The 23,952-nt window shown below is 50.0% G+C and overlaps 1 protein-coding gene across 28 annotated transcripts in view; it reads left to right on the top strand.

Moving 5' to 3' along the window:
- Myo9b (myosin IXB) overlaps positions 1-23,952 on the top strand; it is an 88,221-nt gene that overhangs the window by 5,833 nt on the left and 58,436 nt on the right. For all 28 annotated transcript variants that reach the window (XM_087900865.1, XM_087900861.1, XM_087900857.1 and 25 more), the window contains exon 2: positions 12,944-13,838. In XM_087900865.1, the coding sequence (XP_087756991.1) occupies positions 12,999-13,838 (840 nt within the window). In that variant the 5' untranslated portion in view covers positions 12,944-12,998. The remainder of the gene's footprint in view (positions 1-12,943; positions 13,839-23,952) is intronic.

The following is a 23,952-nucleotide window of genomic DNA, read 5'->3' as shown; positions in this document are numbered from 1 at the left end:
CTGTTGGTGACATTGTTCCCTGAAGACAGTCAGCCCAGAGGCAGTCACTGATGTACATAAGAGACATGCTTTCCACACTACCTGTCCATGCTGGCCCTAGGGCCTGAGCTTTGTTTGGTGACATGAGTGACACTGAGCCCCCACGTGGATAGGTTTCCAGTGGGTTAGGTGCTGGATCTCCTGGTTAGATCCCTTCTCACAGGTCACAGAGGTCCTGCTGGGTCCTGAAGGTAGAGTCCAGACTGCTGGCCTGGAACTTGCAGTCTTTAATCGCCTTCGTAGCAATCTTCTGCCTCAGTTTCCCAAGTACTGGGATCACAGGCATGTATCATCCTGCCAAGCTGCCTTTTTCTTTTGTATTTGTAAATGTTGTAAAATCCAGAAATATCAAAAATCTAAACTGCTATGGTCCCAGGCATTTCCCACAGAGGATTCTTGACCTTTGGAAATATAGGAGACAGTATTTTTTGAGTGACTACTTCATTCCCTGCCTGAGGCCCAGACCCACATAGCAACCAGTGAGATGGAGAGTCCCATGGTATGACATCACTGGGGAGTTCCCACACAGCAGAACCGTTGACTGGGAAAACTCACTCAAGAGCCTGACACTAGGTCCTGATGATCCTACCACCCTCAAGGCCTTAGATGACCCCAGCCACAGAACCTTAACTGGTCTTACCTCCTAGACTGTAAGTCAACTGCCCTTCAAACAAGTTGGGAGCACAGTCACTCTGAGGCAGGAGGGTTAGGAGCCTAAGGCCACTGTGGACTCCATGGGAGACCCAGTTTCAGTAATAAAATCGGTGGGGGGCGGTGTTGAGTGATTTCCTGCCCTCCCAGGGGCCCTGCGACTGGAGTAAGACTTAGCTGTCTCACCAACTTTCAGCAGCAGGCAGGATGTTGGTGTCTTTCAGGTGACTCTGCTTCTGGGACCTAGTGTTCAGTGGTCTGTGGAAATTCTAGAAAGGTCCACAGAGATGTCTGTTCTGTGCATGGGACCTGTCTGCTTCCCAGTGTGCTTTGCCTTTATTTTGCAGCCTGCGGGGCATGGGGAATGATCCCAAACCTACTTACTTATAGGGCCTGTGCCCTGCCTCCCACCTGCACCCAGAGCTTGCCTGCTTGTCATAGGTCTGACATCTGCCACTGTAAGCTCCCCTAACACCTGTAGAGACCACTGCATGTGATTCTGCTTTTTCCAGACTCATATCAGTTCCCACAATGTCCCTATCTGACACATGTGACTGTCTAAACTCCTTCCCACATTTGTAGGGCCTCAGGATCTGACCACCCCTTCTTTGACTCATCTCACGTCTGTACTGGACCCATTTCCTAACTAGCTACAGCTGGCCTGTGCCCTCACTACCCTCACTTGGCACCTGCCCCCATGCTCCTTGTATGCCTGGCTCCCTCCAGCTGTGTCCAGCTCTGGTTGCTTCTCTGCATTCCTACCTCCCAATCCCAAACATCCACTATGACATGTGGGTTTGTGGGTCTCTCAACTCCTCAGATGTTTGAGACAAGTCGTTCTTTGCTGTGGTTGTCCTGACACTGGAGGATGCAGACCAATGTTGAGGCCCCTGCTCCATCTATACCATAGTAGTGTTCCACCCAAGTAGTTGCAGCTGAAACTGGTGCTGAGCTTATCAGTGATCAGGTATGCCAGGGTGTGTAGTGACTGGGAATGTGCCTTTGTTCTAGTTGAGTGTCATTCACCCGCCTCATGGCCACATTCTCAAGATAGTAACCCAATACCAGACCCTGGGGACACTGGAGTGGTGTTCATTGACTAGAAGAAGAGGACACAAGCCTGTCATTCCAGCTTTGGGGAAAACGATATAGGAAGATCAATAGTTTAAGACCATCGGGGGCTACAGAAACTCTGCTTCAAAGAAGACAGGCAGACCAGGATGGGAGTTTAATTATTGGAGAGCCTTCTTAGAGTACGCAAAGCCCCAAGCTCCATATCAGTATCATGTAAACATGCCTTGACATCTGGACAGGAAGGAAGATCATGGTTAATGGGAGGCCAGCCAGATTACACAAGACCTTGTTGAGAGAGAAAGACAGACACTGGCTTTTCAGGACATAGGCAGGTAGACCTCAGGCAGGGAGAATGCCTTGAGAAATGGGTGACAGAGTGGGTGGCAGATGGTATTTAAAGTGGCCCATGGTACCTGATCCTCAGATGTCAAGAGTGGCCTCAGAAAGGAAAAATGGTATGTTCTGAGTTCTGTTGTGGAGTTAGGGGAGACTCCACAGGGCCTTCGCACCATGTTCAAGCTGGAGAGACAGAAGGCCGCAGCCACCCCAGAACCATTGCATGTAGAACACCCATGTCTCCTCTTGGGCACATAGATATGGATGCCGTAAGTAGCCACAAGCCAGGTGGCTTAAAACAGCAGGGATGAAATTTTTGGGTTCTGGAGGCCCAAAGTCCCAAATCCAGGAGACTGCCTTCTTTAGAGGCTCCAGCTGGAGGCTCCTTCCTGCCCCCTCCAGGATCTTGGGCTTGGGTGGCCTATGGCTGAGATCACATCCCAGCAGTCTCCATCTCTGCCTCCCTCTGAATTTGTATATTCTTTTTTTATGTCCTTATTTGAGATGGGGTCTTGATGAGTAGCCCTGCTGGTGTGAAGTTCTAGACCCCTTGCCTCAGCCTCTCCTGTCAGCCTTGGGGCTCTAGCTCTATGATAGTAGAGTGTTTGCCTGGTGTGTGCAAGGTGATGGATTCCATTCCCAGTGCTGAAAAGAAAAGAAAAACAAAACAAAACCCCAAAACTTGAGTGTATTCACAGCATACAGGGGAGACTTCCAGATCACTCAAGTGCCGTTTGTCCATGTCAGCCCTGTGTCTTCTGAGAGTGCCAGACATTGTTTTTAGGGATTGTTCTATCTTCCTATAGCTTCTCAATTCTTGTTCTGACAACATTCCCTTCCTACGTAGCTTCATACTCCAAGGTTCCCAGCGGGGAGTCCAGACAACTTCCAGCCTGGCCAATGGTGTCCTCCATGCTGGCTCACTGAGAGCTCTAGGTAGAAGTTTCAGACCTCTGCTTTGCCCCTGTGGCCCTGGACATCCCGAAATGTGGCCCTTCAGCAATGTCTGGGCTACTAGACACCTATAGTTCTTCTGATATTCCATGCTGAACTTTGGCTGGAGTCCAGTCAATTCATGGTTCATTTCGAGAGCCACCTACACTATTTTTTTGTCTTTATCTTTGTAGTGTTGGGAATGGAAGCGAGGGCCTTCTGCATAGTAGGCAAGTGTTGTAGCATTAGGCCAGGCCTGCAGCCCTTCGCTGGGGTATTCTAGGCAGAAGTTCCACCGGTGAACCCTACCTGCCCCCAGCCCTTCACTCAGAGGTTCTAGGCAGGGAGTCCACCCATGAATCAGCCCCCAACCCATCTCCACTTGAGGGAGGAGGGAGTTTCTCTTGTGAGATCCTATTTCCTATCACTGGACCATCTCTCCTATAAACTGAGCTGTGGGGTGTTCTGTCTCTCTCTCTTCCTCTCTCTCTCTCTTCCTCTCTCTCTCTCTTCCTCTCTCTCTCTCTCTCTCTCATTTTTTTCGAGGCAAGGTTTCTCTGTGTAGCTTTGGAGCCTGTCCTAGAACTCGCTCTGTAGACCAGACTGACCTAAAAGTAACAGAGATCCACCTGCTTCCTCCCGAGTGCTGGGATTAAAGGCGAACGCCATCACCACTGCCTGGCATGAGGTGCTCTCTTAACTCCCTACCTCTCCTGTGCATAGTACTGTCTTCTATCTGGGGCTGGGACCAACACTGGAACAGGGCTGTTCTGTGGCTCCTCGGCTCTGATCTCTGCAACTGTCAGATCAGCTGGTTTCAGCCATTCATCAACGCATTTCGGATCCTTCCAAATAGTAATTAAGTAAAGGGTGTGGTTGTGCATGTCTGTGATCCTAGCCCTCTAGAGTATGGTTGTGCATGTCTGTGATCCTAGCCCTCTGGAACATGGTTGTGCCTGCCTGTGGTCCTAGGCCTCTAGAGGTTGAGGAAGGAGAATGGGCTGTTCCAGGCCAGCCCGGTCTACATAGCTAGACCCTGGTTTTTATTGGCAGGGGGGCAGTGGGCTACACACACACTCGTACACACATACAAATACAAAAGGAAATTAAGGACCACAGGGAACAGAGAGGGACCGTGGGTAGTGGATCCCCCACTGCTCAGCCCATCCTGCCCTAACGCCAGCCTTCTTCTTTTAGCTGGGGAATGATTTCACCCGCTAAACACGTGACTTCAAATTATGGCCTTCTATAAACGAGTCGGCTGCCCTGCTCTTTGTGGGGCCCCATTCTGCCTCCTCTAGTGAATTCCAAAGTGGCTGCCAGAATGTGGCTCTGAGCCTGGCTTTTCATGCAGGAGACTTGGCATGTGTGGAGCCTGAAGAGTGGCTGCCTGTGTTCAGCTGAATCCCAACACTAGGGCCTCATGTTGTCCTTGCATGGGCCAAGAGTTGGTGTCTTCTTTGAGTCTGGATTGCTGATAAAAGCTTGGTGTGCACATGGAGGGGTGTGTGTGTGTGTGTGTATGTTGAATTCATGTACTGCATGTGTGCAAGTGTTCATTCATGTGGAGCCCAGAGCAGGCTCTCTCTCCTCTGTCTTTTGAGACAGGACGTGATGCTGTTTGGTGAGGCTGGCTGATCATTGCGCTCTCAGGTTCCTCCTATGTCTATACCACCCTCGGATGCTGAGTCACCACATGCAGCCAGGCTTGAATTTGTTTGTTTGTTTGTTTTGTTTTGTTTTGTTTTAGACAGGGTCTTAATGTGTAGCTCTGACTGACCTGAAACTTACTACCTAGACCAGGCTGGCCTCCTCTGCCTGTCTCTCCCTCCAGTGTGCTGGGATTAAAGGTGTCACCTGGCTTTTCACATGGGCTTGGGGATTCAAACTTTAGTCTTCATTGTTGGGTAGTTAATGTCCTCGTGGTCAAGCCCTCTTGCCCACTGTCTTTCAGGTTTTAGGAGGCATGCTCAGGCCAGGTGTGGTCGCTCATCTGTGTTCGGCACACTGGGGAGGCTCTGGACCAGTCTTGGCTGCAGATTGAGACTTTGTCTTAGTTCATGGGAACATTCCAACTTATATGCTGCTAGCTGTGATGTTAGCAGAGACAGTGTGCTACAAGCACATGTGTGCATACGTGTGCACACATGTGGACATTATCTCAATTCTACATCCCCTAAAGGGAATTCTTTACCATAGATACTCTCTTCCCAGCCCAGGACAGGCACTAATGTCATTGATGTGCCATCCTCTGTGGAATGGTCTACCTGGGAGTTTCTCATTGATGACTCATGTACCACATGCCTCTCTAGTCTGGCTGCCTGCCCTTAGCATTGTGGCTATTTGGGGGGGGGAAGGGCAAACTCACTATGCACTTCAGACTGACCTCAAAGTGGTGGCAGTCCTCCTGCCTCAGCCTCCCTAGTGCTGGGATCGCATTGTGAGCTAGAAAGTTTGACTGCAGCATGGTGTTTTTGAGGTTTTTCCACACTATTGCATGGACCTGAACTTTATTCCATTTTGTTGCAGAGTAGTATTCTGTTGGGTGGGAGGTCCACATTCTACTAACTAGTTTTGTTTCTGATAACTTCCCTTGAATGATCTACCAGGTTTGATTTGATCTGGACAAAAGGATTGTTGTGTGTGTGTTTGAATGTGTGTACTCACATACATGTTAGCAACTTGTATGGTACTTGTATGTAGATGCCAGATGGTGATGTCAGATGTTTTCCTCAGTTGTGCTTCACTTTAGTTTTCGAGGCTGGGTCTTTGATGGAACCAGAAACTCCTCAGTTGGCTAGCCAGACTGGCCAGTGAGCCTGGAGTCCTCTTGTCTGCGCTTCCAGCACTGAGTTATGCATCTAGTACCACTCGTGGCTTTGCCGTTTTGTTTGTTTGTTTGTTTGTTTTTCGAGACAGGATTTCTCTGTGTAGCCCTGGCTATCCTGGAACTTACTCAGTAGACCAGGCTGGCCTCAAACTCAGAGATCCATGTGCTTCTGTCTCCCGAGTGCGGGGATTCCAGGTATGTGCCACCACTGCCTAGCCCATCCTTGACTTTTTATGGGGGTTTTGGGGTGAGGACTTGCTTTGTGCATGACACATGTTCACTGCGCCATCTCCCCAACCCTCAGGGGATTGTTTTTGTACTAATGTTTGAGAAACTGCTTCTGATGGATTGTTTTTTTTCCCCCTGCTTACCTGGCGTGGGGTGGGGGGGGCGCGTACTGAGGTGGTTGGTACTCGAGGAGGTCAAGCATATTAGCTTTTCAGTATTTAAGAACTGAGAAGCTGGCGTGGTGGCACCTGTCTATGATTCCAGCAGTCCAGAGGCTGAGGCAGACAGTAGAATTCCAGGCCAGCCTGCACTGCACAGTAAACCTCTTAAGGTTTTTTTTTAAAAACAACAACAACAACAAAAAAACATTTTAACAAGAGGGAATACCAGGCGTGGTGCTCACACTTGTAGTCCTGAGGCAGTAGCATTTCCTTTGAGTTTAAGGCCACAGACTGTGACTCTTGAAATAAATTAATAATAAAGCAAGACAGAATATAGTTTCTCAGGACCTAGTGTGCAAGCCTGCCCTGCATCCAAGCTGTTTTCCACAGGGAGCACAGACAGTGGCTCATGATTCCTTGTGTACATCCTTTCTAGACACACCCGGGGATTCTCAGGGTATGGGTTTCACATCCACTTAAGACAGGATGTTGGGCCACAGCCTGATGAGCTTCCGGGTCCCAGACTCTGAACACTGCATGAGGTAGGTGTACCGGAAGTCACAGAAAACCAAGTCCCCTTGAGAAAGATGTCATGAAGCTATAATTATTGAAACTGTGACTCAGCAGTAAAGCCCCTGTCTAGAATACCCTGTGAGGGTCTGGGAGCATGGCTCAGAGGTGGAGGCCCTGCCTAGAATCCGTCATAAGGGACTGGGGACATGGCTTGGGGTGGAGCCCTTGCCTCCTAGAATTCCCCAGTGGAGGCCTGGATCTCTTTCTCTCTCTTTCTCTCTGTCTGTCTGTCTTTTTTGTTTTTCTGAGACTGAGTTTCTCTGTCCTGGAACTCGCTCTGTAGACCAGGTTGGGCTTGAACTCATAGAGATCCACCTGCCTTTTGCCTCCTGAGTTCTTGAATGAAAGACGTGTGCCACACTGACTGACTAGATGTCTCTCTTAATGTGTCTTTGTGTCTCTATCTGTCTCTGTGTATAGGTTTTGTTTATTTTTTGAGCCAGACTCTCACTGGTTTTGAAATCCTAGGCTCAAGCAATCCCCCTACTTGCACCTGTGGGCTGCTGGACTCTGGTTTGAAGGTGGGCATGGTGCTCCCTTCAAGCAGAATTCTTCCTCTTTGCATCAGTATGCACCTGGGGAGGGTGGCAAGTTGCCAGGGGCTCCCTAGGCTGATCCCATGGCAGGGCTTTCCCAGGAAGCAGGCAGTCCAACATGGAAAGAGGTGCTATCAAAGGTGCTATCAACAGTCTCCTTACCTGTTGTTAGCTGACTTCCATCCCCTCTGCCCACAGCCTGGCAGGGCAGCAGGCATCTTGGGCAAGAAGCCTTATCAGCTTTCTTCCTGTTTGAGATGGGGCTTGCTGAGCAGGTCCTGTTCGCTGTCCCACGAATCTTACTCATCCCTGCCTCTGAGAGGGCAGTTTCTGAAGCAAGGGCCTGAGCTGGGCATAGATGGCCCAGCCTACATCTACAGCATGGGCAGAGGGACTCAGTCAAGGGGCTTTGGGCAGGACAGGTGGCAGTGCTCCAGGGACTAGCCACACCCCATCAGCAGGCCCTGCTGGCTTCTCTCATGGGAGATGGTCCCTGTTAGGGATCATGGGTAGGCACCAGTGTAACCTCTGATCATCTGTGTCTAGGAAGCTAGGAAGTCTGGTGACAGTCCAAAGTTGGCTTGTACCCAGGGTCACCTCCCAGAACACATGCACTAGGATGGGTGACGGTCTCTGAGCCTGGCTATGGGCATATTTTTGTGGTGTTGGACATGGACCCATGAGTGAATACGTCCAGGCTCGTGTGTGCAAACGTGTGGGGGCTTGGGTGCACAGGGCATGTGTTTTATGTGTGTACTCATGCCTGTGTTGTGCGGATGAGCTTGTGGGCATGTGGACACCCCTATTGGTACTAGTGGGGCCATAAGAAGTGTGCAGTCAGGTGTCATTTGACAGATTTTTTTTTTCAAATGCAACATCATTAGCCTTTTCTGTCACATCTTTAAACGTCACACAGCGAACTGACCCAGCTGCACCATCATTAGGTGATGTTATATACAGGACCCTGTGGTATCCACAGGGCACCTTTAACTGAAAGTCCACACTCAGTGAAGGACTGTTGGCATGTGAGTGCTTGTGACTTGATTAAGGTATAGAATTGCACTTTGAGTCCCTGTGCTTCTCACCTAGACTGCTCTTGCCCTCCGGGCATCACCTGGAACATTCTGTGATTGACTCTTAGAGTAACCTGAACTGCCAGGTGAGCATGGCTTCAGGCCCCACCCTAGAGCCCCTGCTGCACTAACAGCCTCCTACCCCTGCTCTTGCTGAGTGAAACAGGGTCTCTAGCTGAATCCCAGGCTGGCCTCGAACTCAGAATCCTCATGCCTCGACCTTGAAAGTGCTGGGGTGACGTGTGCATTAGCAAGCCTGTCTTTTTATTCTGTGGGTTTTTGTTTTCCATTTTATTGGTTGTGTGTGTTGGCATGTTGTGGCAGCCACAGGACAGCTTGTGGGTCTTGTGGGAGTAGGTTTTCTGCCTCAGCCACGGGTGGATCCTGGGGATTCAGTCAGGTTGTCAGGTTTGGTGGCAAGCACCTTTATCTGCGGAGCCCAGGCCATCTTCAGACTCACATCACCTAATTTCCCAGACAGTCTACCAAGGTGTGATTGCCTCACAGGAAGCCATGTGTGGCATTTGTATGATCGTGGCATGAGCCTAATGCTGTGACCAAGGTCAGAGATGCATGGGTCTCCTCACTGTCCTTATCGCTCTACTACACCCCGAGACAGCCTGTAAGCTAAGGTTTAGAGAATGTTGTGGATGTGGAGTACACGACCTGAGTGCTTCCATCTTATTGAAGTGAAGCCGTATAAAATTTACCACTTGAAAGTGGACAGCTCTTCGGAGGGTAGTGGATCACTTGTGCGATCCTCACAGCTGCTCGTTCCGGAACCTGTCCATGGCCGTGGAAGACGCAGCACTCTGGCCCCTGGCAGCTTCTGCTTTTCTTCCTGCCTTTCTGATTGGCTTGTTCTTGACATTTCTTGTCAGTGGGATCACACACTGGATATCAGTGTTGTTGTCTATTTCTTTGTTTATCATACTTACTAGGCTGTCCTTAAACTTCTTACATAATCAAGGTTGTCCTTGATCCTCCTCCTTCCACTGCCCCAGTGTTGGGATGGCAGGTACAACTGCCTTCAGGTTACACTTTAGAGGATGGAACCCAAGACTTTTACATACATGTTAGGTTGTTGCTCTGCCAGCTGACTAATGCCCCATCATGTTTCCTGGCTTCACCCATGTTGTGTTCTGTCTCAGTGGAGCCTTCCTTTTCATGGCTGAGTGGTATTCCCCATTTTACTTATCCTTCATCCATTGATGAGCATTTGGTGTGTTTCTGCCTCGTAATGCGAGCCACTCTGTGTGCATTTGTGTGCTGGGATTTGAGTTTCTTTGTTGAGTGCTTTTGGGTCTAGAACCAAGAGCAAATTGTCAAGTGTGTGTGTACTCTTGGCAGTGTTTTCACACTGCAGTGGCTCCGTCTGAGGAAGTGACAGAGGATGTGTGCTGTGCTGCAGTTGTTCCTGCTCTGGCTGTGGATGCTGCAGTGCTGATTAGTTCAGAGCTCTTGGGACCACACTGCTGCAGCATTCACCTGCCTCCACTTTATTTCTCCAGAGAGATTTATGGGGGACAGGGAGGAGGGAAGAGGTGGGAATGCCTGGGATCTGCTGGAGTAAAGCTTAACATTTAAACAGACCTCCAGGGGCCCATGAAATGGCTCAGCAGGTAAACAAATGTACTTGCTGCCAAACCCGATGACCTGAATTTAATCCCTAGAACCCACATGGTAGAGAGAAGAACTGATTCCTGCAGGTGGTACTCTGACCCCCCCACATGTGCCCATGGCACAGGTGCTACACACAATAGAAAAAGGTGCACAACTTTGACCCCAGTCCACAGCAGGGAGAGCAGAAGCAGTCACAGGCAGAGGAAGGCCTGTAAATTGAGCCAGCCTGGTCTACATAGCAGGTTCCAGGGCGCCCAGGTCTTATAGTGAGACCCTGTCTGAAAAGACAAGCTAAATACAGAGCAACAGCAAAAGTGTATGGCCTGGAGTCAGCCAATAACACAGTATGTCATGTGCCTCTGTGTGTGTGTGTGTGTGTGTGCGTGTGTGTGTGTGTGTGTGTGAGAGAGAGAGAGAGAGAGAGAGAATGCACATGTGTAAATGTATGTGTGTGCACGTGTTTGCACTTGCGTGTCCTCTTCCCGTGGTGTACAATCAGAGGTCAGAGGCCTTTTGGGGAGTCAGTTTTCTCTCCTTTTTTGTTATTTTGATTTTTTTTTTTTTTTGAGACAGAATCTTGTGTAGCCCAGGCTTGCTTTCAACTTACTATATATCTGGGGCTGACTTTAAATTCATCCTCCAACCTCTCTCTGCCTTACAGATGCCACGGCAACAAGCGTGTGCCACCCCAACCAACCTCTGCCTTGTTTCTGAGTACTGTCTTCCATTTCTGCAGCACTGATACTGTGTACCCCAGGCTAGCTGGCCCTTGAGCTTTTTCGTGGCTCCTGCCTCACTGTGGGACTCTGAACTACATGCATGCACCAACATATCTGGTTCTCTGTGGGTTCCAAGGGCCAACCCAGTTGTCAGGTGTTAACAGGCATGTCTACCCTCAGGGTCATCAGCTGTCTGTCCTGAAGACAGTAAACCATGTCTAGATGTCTTTATTTTTTTGATTTTTCTTTTATTTGGTGTGTGTGGGTATTTTGCCTACATGTATGTCTGTGTACCACATGCATGCTTAGTGTCTAAGCAGGCCACAAGAGGGTGCTGGATCCCTTGGAACTGGGGTTGCAGGTGGTTGTGAACCGCCATGTAGTGCTAGGAACTGAACCTGGATCCTCTGGAAGGAAGAGCAGCCAGTGTTCTCAGCTGCTGAGCCAGCTCTGTGTTCTCCATTTCTAAATGTCCTAAATACCAAAGACAGTGTCAGGGTTGTGTGTGGACTTGGAGTAATGATAAGTGTCTACATGGGATTCGCATGTGTGAAGTTTTCTTCAGGTCTTTGTGGATCTCTGTGTGGGGCTGGGTGATTGAGGGTTTCTTTCCTGCTGTTTTGAAATACTGGGTGTTGAAGCCCTGTAGCTTGTGGTGCTGAGTCACACTTCTGCAAAGTCAGGGGCCAGCAAACGTCTGGAAGTGACTGAGGCAAATACCATAGCCTTGTTAGCGCTTGGTTTCTGGCCATACCCCCTCCCCCAGCCCTCTTCACTTTTTATTTTGAGACAGAATCAAGCTGAGTTGCCAGGGTGGCTTGTTGTTGTTGTTGTTGTTTCAAGATAGGGTTTCTCTGTGTAGCTGTGGCTGTCCTGCAGCTCACTATGTAGACCAGGCTGGCCTTGAACTCACACAGATTGACCTGCCCAGGCTGGCCTTTTATTCAAATCTTCCTGCCTCAGCTTCTTGATAGCTAGGGTGACAGGTATGTGCTGCCAACCAGGTGTACCTGTATCTATTGAACCAAATATTTTATTTTGGGGGCCCGAGGCTAGAACACAGGACCTCAACACTACCAGGCACGTTTCCCATCACTGAGCTGTACCTTGACCTCAAATGATCCATATTCTACCAAAAGGTGGCTCCTTGGTATCGTGGGGAAAGACCTGAAGTGAAGCTTGTATCTTGTCTGCCTTGAGCATTTCCCATGGTGCTTCTGGGAACTGTTGCTGTCACCTTGTCATAGGGAGCTTCTTTCAGCCTTGTCCCTCCTCATGCTTCACGGCCTAGGATCCCAGTGCCAGTGTCACCCCTCGACTGCTTGTCTTTTAGGCTTGTGGTGCTGAGTTACACTTCTGCAAAGTCAGAGGCCATCAAACATCTGGAAGTGACTGCGAGGTAAATATCACAGCCTTGTCAGCCCTTGGTCTCTCTTGTGACCTTGCTTTTTTGGTGTAGCAAAAGTGGTCACATACACTGTTTCTGCATTGGAATAAAACTTTATTTATCAAAACAGGCAGTAAAGATTAACACAGCCCCCTTTTATCGGCTAGTCTCATGAACAAACTCCTCTTCATCCTTTAGAGTTCCTCTTTCAGGTTGCTACTCCTTTTAAGGCTTACCAGCTTCTCCTGCTGGCCTGAGTAAAGGCGTCATTGTCTTCAGTTGGTGCACAGTGGTCTCATGCACTTGACCCATACTGCATTTGTGTTTTTTTTCTGCAAGATACCAGACAGGCTATTACTCATTCCTTGTTCTTGAAGCCTACAGAAGTAAACGTATTTTGTTAAAACTAATATTTGCCAGGGTTAGGACTTGGCTGGGTGGATCCCCTGCCTAGCATCTCCCAGTGAGGGGCTGGGGTCATGTCTCAGGGGTGGAGCCCCTGCCTAGCATCTCCCAGCAAGGGGCTGGGGTCGTGTCTCAGGGATGGAGCCCCTGCCTAGAATCACACACCCCACTTCTACCTTCTGTCCCTGCCCTACCCGCAATAGGCTCTGGGTTCCATATTTGCCATGAAGAAAAGAAGGTAAATGGAAGCACTTGAGTCCTCACTCTCAAGACCAGCAGATTGTTTCTGGTCTGAGCCGCCTGGTGGGCTCTGTTGTAGGTCTGGCACAGTTTGTGCCAGGGTGGTCACTGTGCTAATCTTCGTCTTCCTTTCAGCTGCCAGGGGTGCGCACCTGCTGGTGAGGCATGCTGAGGCCAGGAGGCCGACAGGATGAGTGCACACGAGGCTGGCAGCTCAGGCCGTCGGCAGCAGGCCACCTACCACCTGCACATCTACCCGCAGCTATCCACCACTGGGAGCCAGACCTCATGCCGTGTGACCGCCACCAAGGACAGTACCACGACCGACGTCATCCGAGATGCAGTGTCCAGCCTGCACCTGGATGGCTCAAAGCACTATGTGCTGGTGGAGGTGAAGGAGTCAGGCGGGGAGGAGTGGGTGCTGGATGCCAGCGACTCACCCGTGCACCGTGTACTGCTTTGGCCTCGACGCGCCCAGGACGAGCACCCACAGGAAGAGGGCTACTACTTTGTGCTACAGGAGCGCAATGCCGATGGCAGCATTCAGTACGTGCACATGCAGCTGTTGGCACAGCCCACAGCCGCTCGGCGCTTGGTGGAGCGTGGGCTGTTGCCACGGCCACAGGCCGACTTTGACGACCTGTGTAACCTGCCAGAACTGACTGAAGCCAACCTGCTTCAGAACCTGAAGCTGCGCTTTATGCAACACAAGATCTACACTTATGCGGGTAGCATCCTGGTGGCTATCAACCCCTTCAAGTTCCTGCCCATCTACAATCCCAAGTATGTCAAGATGTATGAGAACCAGCAGCTGGGCAAACTGGAGCCACATGTGTTTGCTCTGGCAGATGTGGCCTACTATGCCATGCTGCGCAAGCGTGTGAACCAGTGCATCGTCATCTCAGGCGAGAGTGGCTCTGGCAAGACGCAGAGCACCAACTTTCTCATCCACTGCCTCACAGCACTCAGTCAGAAGGGCTATGCCAGTGGTGTCGAGAGGACCATCCTAGGTGCAGGGCCTGTGCTGGAGGTGAGTGGGGGGGGGCGGCACAAATAATGCATTGGCTGCTGTCTCAGCTCTGTGTGAAGCTCAGGGTTTTCCCATCACTCACTGAGCTGTGCGACGCTGGGTCTCCATCTCAGAGTGCACTGATCTTGCATGGGACTCACATTTCCACACCTAGCAGCACACACAGAGAAAGTGTGCACATGTTCTGGCTTTGGAAGGCAGGATTGGGTGAGACATTCTGTGTATCTGGAGTGTCGGCCACTCCTAGTGGTCTAGGTTCTGGCATGACTGGACTGAGGTTAGAGGCTCAGGATGTGAGGGGAGCCATGGGCCGTGCACACTTACAGAGGCTGCTAGTGATCTGCTTGCTTAGAGAGGCTGCATCCTCTGGCTCAGCCAGGCCTGACCTCAAGTTCAAGAGCAACCAGAACAGTAAAGGAAAATGACAGGATTCGAATTTCCTTGGTGTTCTTCTGCCCTCCGGGTCCTAGGCAAACAGGTTGAGCTCATGTCAAACATCAGAGGGCATTTCAGGAGCATCAGGGAGACGATGCCAGGCTGTACTGAGGGAAAACCATGCCAGACCCTGTACCTTATGCCTCCTGTCCGAGGTCCCCATTCACCAAATTCCATAGGAGCCATTGTGCAGGCACACCTTCTGGGCATGGGCGACATAAGGGATGAGTCAGTGAACTCAACTCTGGGCATTTTAGGATAAGATGTTCACATGTCTCGGACTATATAGTACAGTTATGTGGCTAGGTCATGGGCTAGGGTCTGCAGCCCTGGAGTTGAGGTCCCAGGCTCTGCTCTTCTCTCTTTTTTTTATTGCTAAGCTTTCTTTTCTTTTCTTTTCTTTTTTTCTCTTTTTTTTCTTTCCTATGTATGTGTCTGTGTGTGTATGTGTGTGTGTGTGTGTGTGTGTGTCTTTGTATTTGTGCATGCGAGGGGTGGGTAGGGTTGTTTGCATGTGTGGACATCTGGAAGAGGCATCAGATTCCCCGGAACTAAGCTATGGGCAGTTGTGAGCTGCCACATGGTGCTGAGAATTGGATCTGAGGCATCAGCAAGAGCAGCCAGTGCTCTTAACCTCTGAGTCATCTCTCCAGCCTTTCTTGCTCAATAGGCTTTTAAAAGTCAGTTAATTTTGTATGTATGTGAGTGTCTGTGTGGACAGTGCACATGTGGAGGTCAGAGGACAACCTTCTGGGGGTAGTTCTCCCTTCATATGTATCCCAGGGATATAACTCAGATCATCAGGCTTGGTATCAAGTGTCTCACTCACTGGCCAGTGGATTTTATTTTATTTTATTTTTTTGAGACAGGGTATTACTGTGTAGCCCTGGCTGTCCTAGAACTCACTGTATAAAGCAGGCTGGCTTGAACTCACAGAGATAAATCTGCCTCTGTCTCCTGAGTGCTGGGATTAAAGGCCTGTGCCGTCACCACCTGACTGATTTGGTTTTTTTGTTTTTTCTTCAAAGCCGTGTCAGCAGGGAACACCAAGCAGGTAACAAACTTCTCAGAAGTCACCTCTCACCTCCTGCCTTTGGTTCATGGCTGTTGTGTTGTGCTCATTGTAACTGAAGTCAGTGCTGATGTATTGTCCCTAAGCCTGCAGCATACCTCAGGGTTGGGTCTTGATGCATGGGGACATGAGTGTGACATCTTTGGCTACTACCTTAGTGTGGTGCATTGTTCCACCACCATGGGAACCTGTTTTTCTTCCTAACCCCAACTTCACCTGGCAACCCCCACCCCACCGTCACCTGGCAACCCCCACCTTGCTAATCCATTTGTGCCTAAGGTTTCTCTGCCTTTTCTGACTTAGGGGCTCACTTTTTCCCCCTCACTAAGTAACAACAGCCTCTGACAGTTGATCCTCCACATTGCAGCTCTGTCTCCAGAGCCAGCTAACTGTAGACCAGTCTGTGTGGGGCTGGGGTGGCTGTCAGCAGAGTACTTTCTTCACCAGCACAAGGACTTAGGTTTGACCCCAGAGCCCTGGGAAATGCTGGGTGTGATTGTGCACATTTGTAATCCCAGCACTTGTGCACAAATATTAAAGGTAATGCAGCTGGAGAAATAGTCAGCAGTCAGAGGCATTTAATGCTCCTGCAGAAGATTAGAGTTCAGTTCCTAGTGCCCACATGGTGGCTCACAGCCATCTGTAATTCCAGGTCCAGGAAATCTGGTCTCCAAGGACTCCTGTACGCATAGTGCATATAAACTCATGAAAGCACCCACACAGAACAAATAAAAATACATAGGAAATCTTAAAAAACAAAAGAAAACAAAAAATAGGAATGTAGGGGCCACATTTGGTCTGTATTGATCATGCAGACTTCTCTGTCATTGTCCCCAAACAGGACTGTTCTGGATTCTCATTGGAGATGGCTAAAAGGCTACAGGAGGTTATGGCCTGGGGTGTCTTGAACTAAGGCTACTCCCACCCTGGGAGTGCCGAACAAGAATGGATTATGACCCTGATGTGGAAGGCTTCTTTATCCTTAGGGTCCCTGGAGGGAGGGAGTTGGGGGTGGGTAGTCCCCCATTGACCTATGACCTCTTGACCACCCTGTGCATAGAGAGCTGCTGTTTGCTCTGTAGATTCGATGCAGTTGCTTCTAGCCTGCTGCATTCATCTGGGTTCCTCTTCCTCCCAAGATCATTGCAGGCCATTGTCTGAGGTCACAGGACTCAGCTGTGCACCAGCATGGGTGGTGTGTTTCTGCTTTCTCTTCCACAACCCTTAGTTAGTTCAGTGCCCATGTCACATAAACTTAAAAGAAAAAAATCCAAAAAACCACTGAGTAGCAGATTAAGTTTCCTAAGCCGAGTGCGATGGTGTGCATCTCTTGTCCCAGAACTTGGGGAGGTGGAGCCAGGAGGATCAGGAGTTTAGGATCATCCTTGACTACTTAGAGTTTGAGGCAAACCTGGGCTACATGAGACCCTGTCTTGAAGAGGGAAGAGAATTTAGGTTTTCTTTAGATTCTCACGTTCCCAACTTGTGTCAGTCCATCTGTATGGATCAACCATCCTTTCCACAAATATAAGTCTCCCTCAGCCTCAGTTACCAACAGTGAGCCATGATCTGAACGTAAGAAATGGGAAAATCCCCAAAGTCATTTGTAGGTTTTAAATGGATCTTGTTCGGTATGGCACAGTGAGCTTCCTTTACATTTTGCAGTGTCCATGACGTGAACCCCTGTGCAGTGGTGCTGTGCTGTGCATATGGTTCTCGTGATGAGCACTAGTTGCCTTGGTCACGAGTGGTTGTGGTATCTTGATGGTTGTGTTCATATGGCCCTTGTTTGCCTTACTGATGGCATCAGAGGCAAGAGTGGTGCTGTTGGTCACTTAGAAACTTCAAGCAGAACCTGCAGAGCCCTTCCTTGAACTGAAAAGGCAAAAGTTCAAGGAGCTGACCATGAGGAGGGCAGGTGGCTAAGTGAACTGTTGTTGTTGTGAGGTTCCCATTCCAGGGTGTTTTGTTACAACCACAGAACACAGATTCCTGCAACCCTGTTTCCAAATGAGGTCACACTTCCCGAACTGACCACTGTGGCCCCTATAGACTAACCACTGGTGATACTCAGCGACTTTGTTCCTGGGGACCAATGACCAACTTCATAGTTGTCTCAGGACCTATCTTTTCTCTTGAGCTGGTGAAGCCATTGCCAGCCTCCTCATCAATTGCTTAGGGATGCTGGCATGACACTGGCTGTCGTCACTGGTGTGAGCCAACTACCACTCCCGCTGACTTCCTTCTTGGAGCCCCAGCCGTGGAGCAGCCTGAGCAGTTCTCTCTGGCAGTCACTGGCTGGGGAGGGTGGTGGCCTCACTGGGTTCCAGGTGAACTAGAGCCAGTTCCAGGGCTGAGAGTCGGCATGCTTCGCAGGGTACCCATCAGCTTGGGGTTCCCATGCTCAGAGCTAAGAGCTGGCCTTCTCAGCATGGGCATTGCCCATGTCTGGTGCCAGGTCCTTCTCTGCAGAGTGGGCAAGCTGTACTCTGAGGGCATCAGCTAGTATTGCAGCCTCCATCCACCACATGTCAGGAGTGCTCCTGCAGGCATAACACCAGAGTGTATGAGACCTGTCACTGTCCCTGCCCACTTGAATACTGCCCATAGCCATCCTGGGAGGCAGAGAATTTGGCCAGGTTTTCTTTTTGAAAATTTTAATTTAGCTTATTTATTTACTTATTATTTTGAGACAGGGTCTCATTGTGGCCCTGGCTGTCCTGGAACTCTCTATGTAGACCAGAATAGTCTTGAACTCATAGAGATCCACCTACCTCTGCCTCTCAGGTGCACCACCACACCCAGCCTAATTTTTATTTATTTCTTTTTTTAATTTTTTTAAATTTTCATTTTTAATTATGTGTATTGGGTGAGGTATATACATGTGATCAAAAGCTTTTTTTTGTTTGTATTATGTTTGTTTTGAGACAGGTACCCATGTAACTCAGGCTGGCTTTAAACTTACTATGTAGCCAAGGATGACCATGGACTCCTGATCTTCCTGTCTCCACCTCCCAAGTATTCAGATGACAGACATGTACCACACCACACCTGGTTCCCTTTTTTTCTTTCTATGTTACCAAAACTGGTTCCAACTTGTTCATCCTCCTGCCTCAGCTTTTGAGTACTATATGAAAGGCACTGATTAACAAAAAAGAACCTTGTGTTAACTGTATCTGTGAGGCCCCTATTCCCTGGTCACAGCTGCCAGGGGTCAGGCCTTGGTACATCTTGAGTCACAGGTCAATCCGACTCATGTGACTCTCCAACCCCGCTCATTCCTGTTCCCTAAGGGTTCCAGGCTGCAAAGGCCAAAGATTCATGCAACTTGCAGAGCTAGGGACTTTTTCTTGACTCCCCAAAAGAAGAAGTTGGGTTGCTTTGAGGTTAGGGTGTCACTGGTCCTTATTGTCCCCCTCAGGCCTAGGTGCAGCCTCATAGTGCAGTGTTGACCAGAAAACAGGAAGATGCCTGTGGAAGACAAGGGCTTGTCAGTCAGTGTCCCTGAATGCCCCAGTGACAGTTGCCATTTCAAAGAATGTGGGGACAGCAGAACTGGAGCGTTCTCCAGTAGGCAAGGAACGGGGCTCCCCACACTGCCTACCTTTAGAAAGGAGATGCTTGTGTAGACTGTGGACTGCCTTAGCTTAAAAGGACAGCAAACCATCTGAGGACTTGTAAGCCCAGTGGACTGTCCTTCTTGCTAGGCACAGCAATCTTGACAACCTTGAGTTCAGCAGAGTAGCCTGGAATGCTGGTTATGGGGTTCACCCTAAAGCACGCCCAGGATATTGGGCAGGCTCACTCTGGGGAAGCAGGGCACAGCCTAGCTGGTTCTGATATATTTCCAGATGCTTCTGTGTGAGCCAGAGTGGGTTCTGATTCTGAAAGCAGAAATGAAACATGGACCCACAGTCAGGGGCTATTTCCCCAGGAGCCCTGGCTTCACTGGCTCTTCCGGACCAGGAGAGGGGAGGGAGGGAGACAGAACACAACTGTAGTCACCATGGGCACCTGCATTCCAGAACAGAGAAGGGTCCTGAAGCTGCTGCCTCCTGCTCAAGGCCAGGCTTTGTGTCCTTAGAGACTTTGCAAACCAAACTCCGTCCTCACCCTGCTGGTCACCAAGGCCATGGCAATGTGACTACTGGACCTTTGCCTGTAGACCTTGGCTTTCATGGGGTATGGTGGCTTGACTCTGCTTAGCCACATGGCTTCACTAATGTAAGGAACTTGAGAATTCAGGCAAAGGTATTTAGCCTGGCTGATACAGATTCTGGAATTGGGAGTACCTGACCCTGTGGTTGGGGTGTTTAAGAGGCTTGATATTGACAGATAAAAAGTGTATAGATAGACTGGGTATGGTGGTCTGTCACTTAGCTTTTGGAGTCTGAGGCAGGAGGAATTTGAGGCCAGCCTGGACTTCATTAGGAGATCCTGTCTCTGTCAGTCAACCAAGAGTATGGCTCAGCAGCTGTTGATCTGAGGGGAGGAGCCTCTAAAATACCCCATTTTGGAGATTTGTCCCCAGGCGCCCATGTTGGGAGCTGGTGGGAGTTGGTGACATCAGTGGGGCTGTGCATTGAGAAGTCTAGGGGCCTTAGAATCTTCTCTGGCTTTAGGCTTGACTTGATTGCTTGCTGTTATGTGTGCTCATGCTGCGGTGTGATCCAGGCAAGAGGGCCCTGGCCAGCCGTGAACCAGCACCGACTCACTTTGCAGTCAGCCTGCCTCCACATTTCACCGCAGTGACACAGGGGCTGTCACAAGGCTTGTCCTGACTTGCTCTCTACTGCTGTGGTGGCCATTGTGACCCAAAGCAATGCAAGTAGTAAAGGACATGTTCTAGCTTAAAGATTACAGCCTGCCATTGAGGAAAATCAGGGCAGGAGCTTGAAGCAGAAAGCACAGAGAAATGTTGCTCACTGGTTACCCCAGGTTCACAGGCTGCTGCCTTCCTTCCTTCCTTTTCTGATACAGGGTCTCTCCTCATAGCCTAGAACTGTAAGAGTGCTGGGATTATAGGCATACGCCATCACATCCAGTACTCAACTGCCTTTCTCTTACAGCTCAGGTCAGCTTACTCAGGGATGGTACCACCCACAGTGGACTGTGCCCTTCTTCATCAATGCTTCACAGGCCAATCTGATGGAGGCAGTTCCTCGATTGGTGTCCCTTCTCCCTGGGTGTGCATGTTGACAGAATCAACTGTTTTACAACCATGCGGTATGGTCACTGTGTTGTATAGTCTAGTCCCAGAACATGCCAGTCCCCCACCCTGTCCATATCAGTGTCACTGTCACTCCTCTTGTATCTACTCCCATCTCTGCCTTTGCCTGCTGTGGTTCATGTGATTTCAGCAGTTGTCAGGTGACCATTGGTTTGGCTTCTGTCAACTCAAAAGCATGATTCCAGAATACATCTGTGTTACAGTGTGTGTTGGTATGTGAGTTTCGTTCCTTTTTCATGGCTGAGTTATACTCCACCCTGCAGTCAGCTCCCCCCCCGCCTTTTTCTTCTGCTTGCTAGCTATGTTCATATTTCATTCCTTAGCATGATTGACTACAATTAGACTCCCCAGCTATTTGAATCTCTGTTCTTCAGGGTCCCCCACAGAGCAGTGCTGTAGGATCAAGGGCTATGATCACTGTTTGCTCACATGAAGCAGCATCTGCTCTAGCAGCCTCCTGAGGGCGGCTTGAGGGCTGAAGTGCCCAAGGATCCTGGGGCAGTAGGAAGAGTAGGGCCAGTGCACCCCAGGACATTTGTCCACAGCCTACCAAGAGACCAGCAGTCAAGGGCAACCTGCCTTGGGGAGCTGTGGGTGGCAAGAAGCAGGCAGGACCATTGGCTCAAGCTTCCTGAGCAGAGGCATCAGAGTTAGGCCTGACTCAGGAGCAGGACCAGTGACTGAGGGACTAATCTCGGTGGAATCAGACAGTGGTCTCAGATGGCTGCAGGAACCGTTTGGTGGGCCTTGGTCAACTGATGGCTTATCCAAGACAGAACAGAGTGCTTGAGGTTCAAGGACTGTGATTCACCTTAGGTGGTGAGGCTGGCAAGATGATTCAGTGAGTACAGGAGCTTGCTGCCAAGCTTCAGAAACTGAGTTCAGGCCCTGCATGGTGGAAGGGAAAACTGACTCCTGAAAGATGTCCTCTGACCTCCACATGTGTGTACATGTGGGTACACAAACATACACAATCACAAAATAAATAGAAATATTTCACACTTTAAACAAAGATGGGTGTTCAGAAGACGGATCAGGATGTTGCTGATCAGGGAGGCTTGATGTGTTTGGGGCTGAACTGGGGATTTGGATTGTAACAGGGAGGTGACAGGGTCATTGCAGACCCATGGGGCAGGCAGGATTGCTTCCTCAAAAGACCCTTGCCACCCCACTTTGTACCTGTCTGGGTCCCCAAAGGTCTCATTGTGGACATCAGGGTCACCATGGAGGAGGAAGACCATGGTGTGTGCCGTGTTTGAGGGTGGGTGTCTTACACAGAAGGAGGAAAAACCATGTGACTGGGATCTGAGGTCCTTGAGGGATGGATGGAGGAACAACCAGATACATATGGACCCATGGCAGGAAGCAGTCTAAGGGACCCCTAGGTTGCAGAGTTTCTGAAGGAGCCAGACAAGCAGGTCACACATGCATCATGGTACAGAGAGCCCCACAAAGGTCACATTTATTCAAATCCAGTCCCCTCCCTGCTGTTCATGTTTGGGGTTCATGCCCCTGTTCACCATGCGTCCAGATGTCAGTCAGGCTCCTCTGGGAGCCACTGAGCTTAGAGCTGTTGGCAGGGGTGTCTAGGTGTCATAGAGCCTCCAGCCTGAGTATTGTGTTTGTGGTGCATCGAGCCACACGTCTTCTGCACCTGTGTGTGGATGTGACCGAGACCTGCAGACACATCACCTGCTACCAGAATGTTCTCTGTTGCTGAGGAGAAGACCTGGGTGTGGGATTTGGAGCTGAGTTTCTAGACTGACTTAGAAAGAGGGCTTGAAAATCAATACCAGGAATTCCCCAGAAAAGGAGGGTTCATGCCTGACTGTCTTCAGGATCAGTAGGATCCTGCACCTCTCCCCACCCCAGTTCCATCAGCTTTACTGTCATTCCACATGGTCTCATGTAGCCCAGGCTGGCCTCATACTTGCAATATAGTTGAGGATCCTCCTGATCCCCCTGACTCCATCCCCTGAGAGCCAGGATAACAGGTGTGTGCCACAGGCCTGGTTTATGTGGCTTTAGGAATGGAAACCCGTGTAAGTGCTATGCATGCACTGTGCTCACTGAGCTGTAAGTACCCTACCAACTAAGCTCCAGGCAGTCAGCCAGCCAAGCCGTATCCTCAGCCCAGTGCAGGTTTTCTACAGACAGTGACATTCATCCCCTTCCTAAAGGGTTTTGATTTCTTGGGCTTTAGTTTTTCATGGTTAACTGCAGTTTGAAAATACTGAGTAGAAAAATCCAGAAATAAGCAGTTTCAGGTTTCACCGTTGATGGTTTAGTGAGTATGCAGGACCGTCTCAGCTGAATGTCTGGTTTGGCACCACCCATGCTTATGGGCGCCCACTGGGAGTCTGGGATATATGGTTTTAATTATCAACTTGACACAGTCTGGTATCAGCTGTGAAGATGGTGTTGGTGAGGGACTGTCTGGATCAGGTCTGTCTTGATTCCCGTTGTGGGAAGACACACCACTCTCGGCAGCAGCATCCCTTAGGCTTGGATCCTAGACGGTTGGAGTGAAGAAAGCTAGCTGAACACAGAGCGCTGCCTTTCTTGTGTGGGTGCTGGGCTCAGGTCCTCATGCTTGCATGGCTGTCACTTTACCTTAGGGCTGACTACCAAGTCCCACTTCCTTATGAATCTACCATCACCAAGCTCCCAGCTCTGTACAGCGTTTCCAGCAGCCTGCTAGAAACACTCTTGTCTTCATTCTGTCTGCCAAGGACCTGGGGACCACCAGGTCCAAAGACTGCACAAGGCCCAGGAGTCCCTTTCCCTCTTCGGCACCCCTGCACTTCCTTCCTGCACTGCCTTAACACGAGTGGAACAGTAACATGAGCTTGTGGGCGCCTGGGATTGTGACCAATATCTGTAGTGTCTGATGTGCCCCTGGGAACTCTAAGAAGTGCAAGTCACACAACCAGGGCTTGTAAAGCAGGGACACTAGGATGAGGCCACAGCTGGGGAGGAGGTGGTCACTGGGACATTGAGTTCCTGGCTCTGGTGTCTTCACCCACCAACTGAGGCAAACCAGCAGGCTGCCTACACCCAGCCCACCTCAAGGACATTGGAAGCTGGAGAACAGTGGAGACTTAGAAGAGCCAATGCATCTGCAGGAGGAGGGAGAGGGCAGACCAGCAGCTAGCCTGCAGGAATGGTGTTGGGTGGATGAGAAGACACTGTTCCAACAGGTATGTGTCCTGGGACCATTCCTGGAAAGGTACTTGCGAGCTGTAGGGTCAGGGTGGCCCTGAGCACCCCTTACCAGGGGACAGCTGTGCACTTTGAGTCTGCCCTGTGCCATGCAGTCTCCCAGCTTCTCCCCTGCATAGCCAATGAAGGAAGGGCCTTTGCTCCTTCAAAGCTAT

The sequence above is a fragment of the Myodes glareolus genome, chromosome 23 (assembly GCF_982192425.1).
Source record: "Myodes glareolus chromosome 23, mMyoGla1.1, whole genome shotgun sequence".
NCBI classification, from domain to species: domain Eukaryota; kingdom Metazoa; phylum Chordata; class Mammalia; order Rodentia; family Cricetidae; genus Myodes; species Myodes glareolus.
The sequence above is the reverse complement of the archived record's forward strand: the minus strand, read 5'-3'. Positions and strand labels throughout refer to the sequence as shown.